This window comes from Oryzias melastigma, linkage group LG21, assembly GCF_002922805.2.
Source record: "Oryzias melastigma strain HK-1 linkage group LG21, ASM292280v2, whole genome shotgun sequence".
In the NCBI taxonomy this organism is placed as follows: Eukaryota; Metazoa; Chordata; class Actinopteri; order Beloniformes; family Adrianichthyidae; genus Oryzias; species Oryzias melastigma.
This window is the reverse complement of record NC_050532.1, coordinates 28102519-28103992: the sequence shown is the minus strand read 5'-3', so window position 1 is coordinate 28103992 and position 1474 is coordinate 28102519. Positions and strand designations below refer to the sequence as shown.

Sequence of the window (1474 nt, the reverse complement as noted above, 5' to 3'; positions counted from 1 at the left end):
CTCCCTTCTGTTAGAGAACCGTGATGAGGTCAGAGGGGATCCAGAACTCGGTTCTGAGGACTTGCTACAAAGAAATCTAAACTCCAAACATCATTCTGCTCTAAAAACACACCTGTCTCCTCCTTTACCTGCCAACTACCTCTAGGGGGCGCCACAGGACATCCTAACCTGATCCTTCACACCAACTATAGAACATTCTTAGGTTCTTATGACCGGTCTATGGGCAGAACCAAGCAGCTGAACAGACGGGAAAGGAAACGAACCCGAACATGCAGAACCACTTCAGACCAGCAGAGGGAGCACCTGAGAGGTTTCTCTATAAAACTGAATCAAACAGGAATGATGCATTTCCTGTTCTATCAGTGAATAACTCATTATAAATCATTTCAATAAATTGGTTTAACATGATAATTCCGGATCGTTAACAGGATTTTATTGGGTTTCGACGTGTGTAAAGTTAGATTCTGTTTTAACTCAGAACTACTCAAACATGATTCGCTCCTCACTCCTCGATCCGTTGTGGATAAAGAGGTTCCGAACGGATCCGGTCCGTTCAAACCGGAACATCTCAGCTCCTGTTTACACCAAATACAGCAGATTACATAATCCGGGATTATTCCCCAATTCATCTGAAGAAAGATGTAAAAACGTTTAGTTCTGCAGAACTCCTGTGACCCAAAGAGCAGCTCGTGGATGCGCGCGCAGCCGCAGACTGACCGTCTCTCACGCGCTGCATGAAGTCGCGCACGCTCTGGTCCAGTTGGACCTCCCGGAACACCACGGGCCGGAAGTTCCTCTTTTCGAACGACCTCACGAGACGAACCGTAACCACCGCGTCCGCCATGCTGCCGAACCGAACCCGAGCTGAACGCAGCCTCCCGGTGCCTGCGGTCTCGTGGCTCCGCTAACAGAGTCTGCAGACCGAAGCAGTCGATCTCCGAACCGAGATCTGGATCTAAAGAATGTCGCCCCCAAGCGGTGAAGGGAGGAACTCCCACGAACTGAAGAACACGTGACGGTTTATCTTATTTTACTTTTTAATTTTATTTTATCTTATTGTAATTAATTTGATCTTATTTTGTTTACTTTTATTTTTTCATATTTTACTTAATTGTTAATTTGCTTCATTTTGCTTCTCTTTGTTTATTTTGTTTACTTTTCTTTAATTTGCTTTTAATTTGTTTAATTTTACTTTCTTTTATTTATTTAATTTCTTCATTTTACTTTATTTTATTCGTTTATTTAATTTTTATTTACTTTATTTTATTTGATCTTTTTCCAGTTCGTTTCATTTTATTTACATTTTCTTTATTTCATTTTATTTTTCATGTATTTAAATTTAGTTTTAATTGATTTTAAAACACTTGAAAAATATTAAATACAAAAATATTACATTTCAGAAGTACAATCCAAACAAGACAATTCAACATATATTTCATATACAAATATTCTCAGAGTAGAAACAGCAAACAAT

The 1474-nt window shown here is 39.3% G+C and overlaps 1 protein-coding gene across 3 annotated transcripts in view; it reads right to left on the bottom strand.

Annotated features, from left to right (window-relative positions):
* Window positions 1-1142, bottom strand: part of lg21h2orf76 (linkage group 21 C2orf76 homolog) — a 4838-nt gene extending 3696 nt beyond the window's left edge. For 2 of the 3 annotated variants that reach the window (XM_024286354.2, XM_024286353.2), the window contains exon 1: window positions 718-1133. In XM_024286354.2, coding sequence (XP_024142122.1) covers window positions 718-844 — 127 coding nt within the window. In that variant the 5' untranslated portion in view covers window positions 845-1133. Of the gene's footprint in view, window positions 1-717 lie in introns of all 3 variants that reach the window. The other variant, XM_024286355.2, reaches the window with a different exon arrangement.
* Between the last annotated feature and the right edge of the window lie 332 nt (window positions 1143-1474).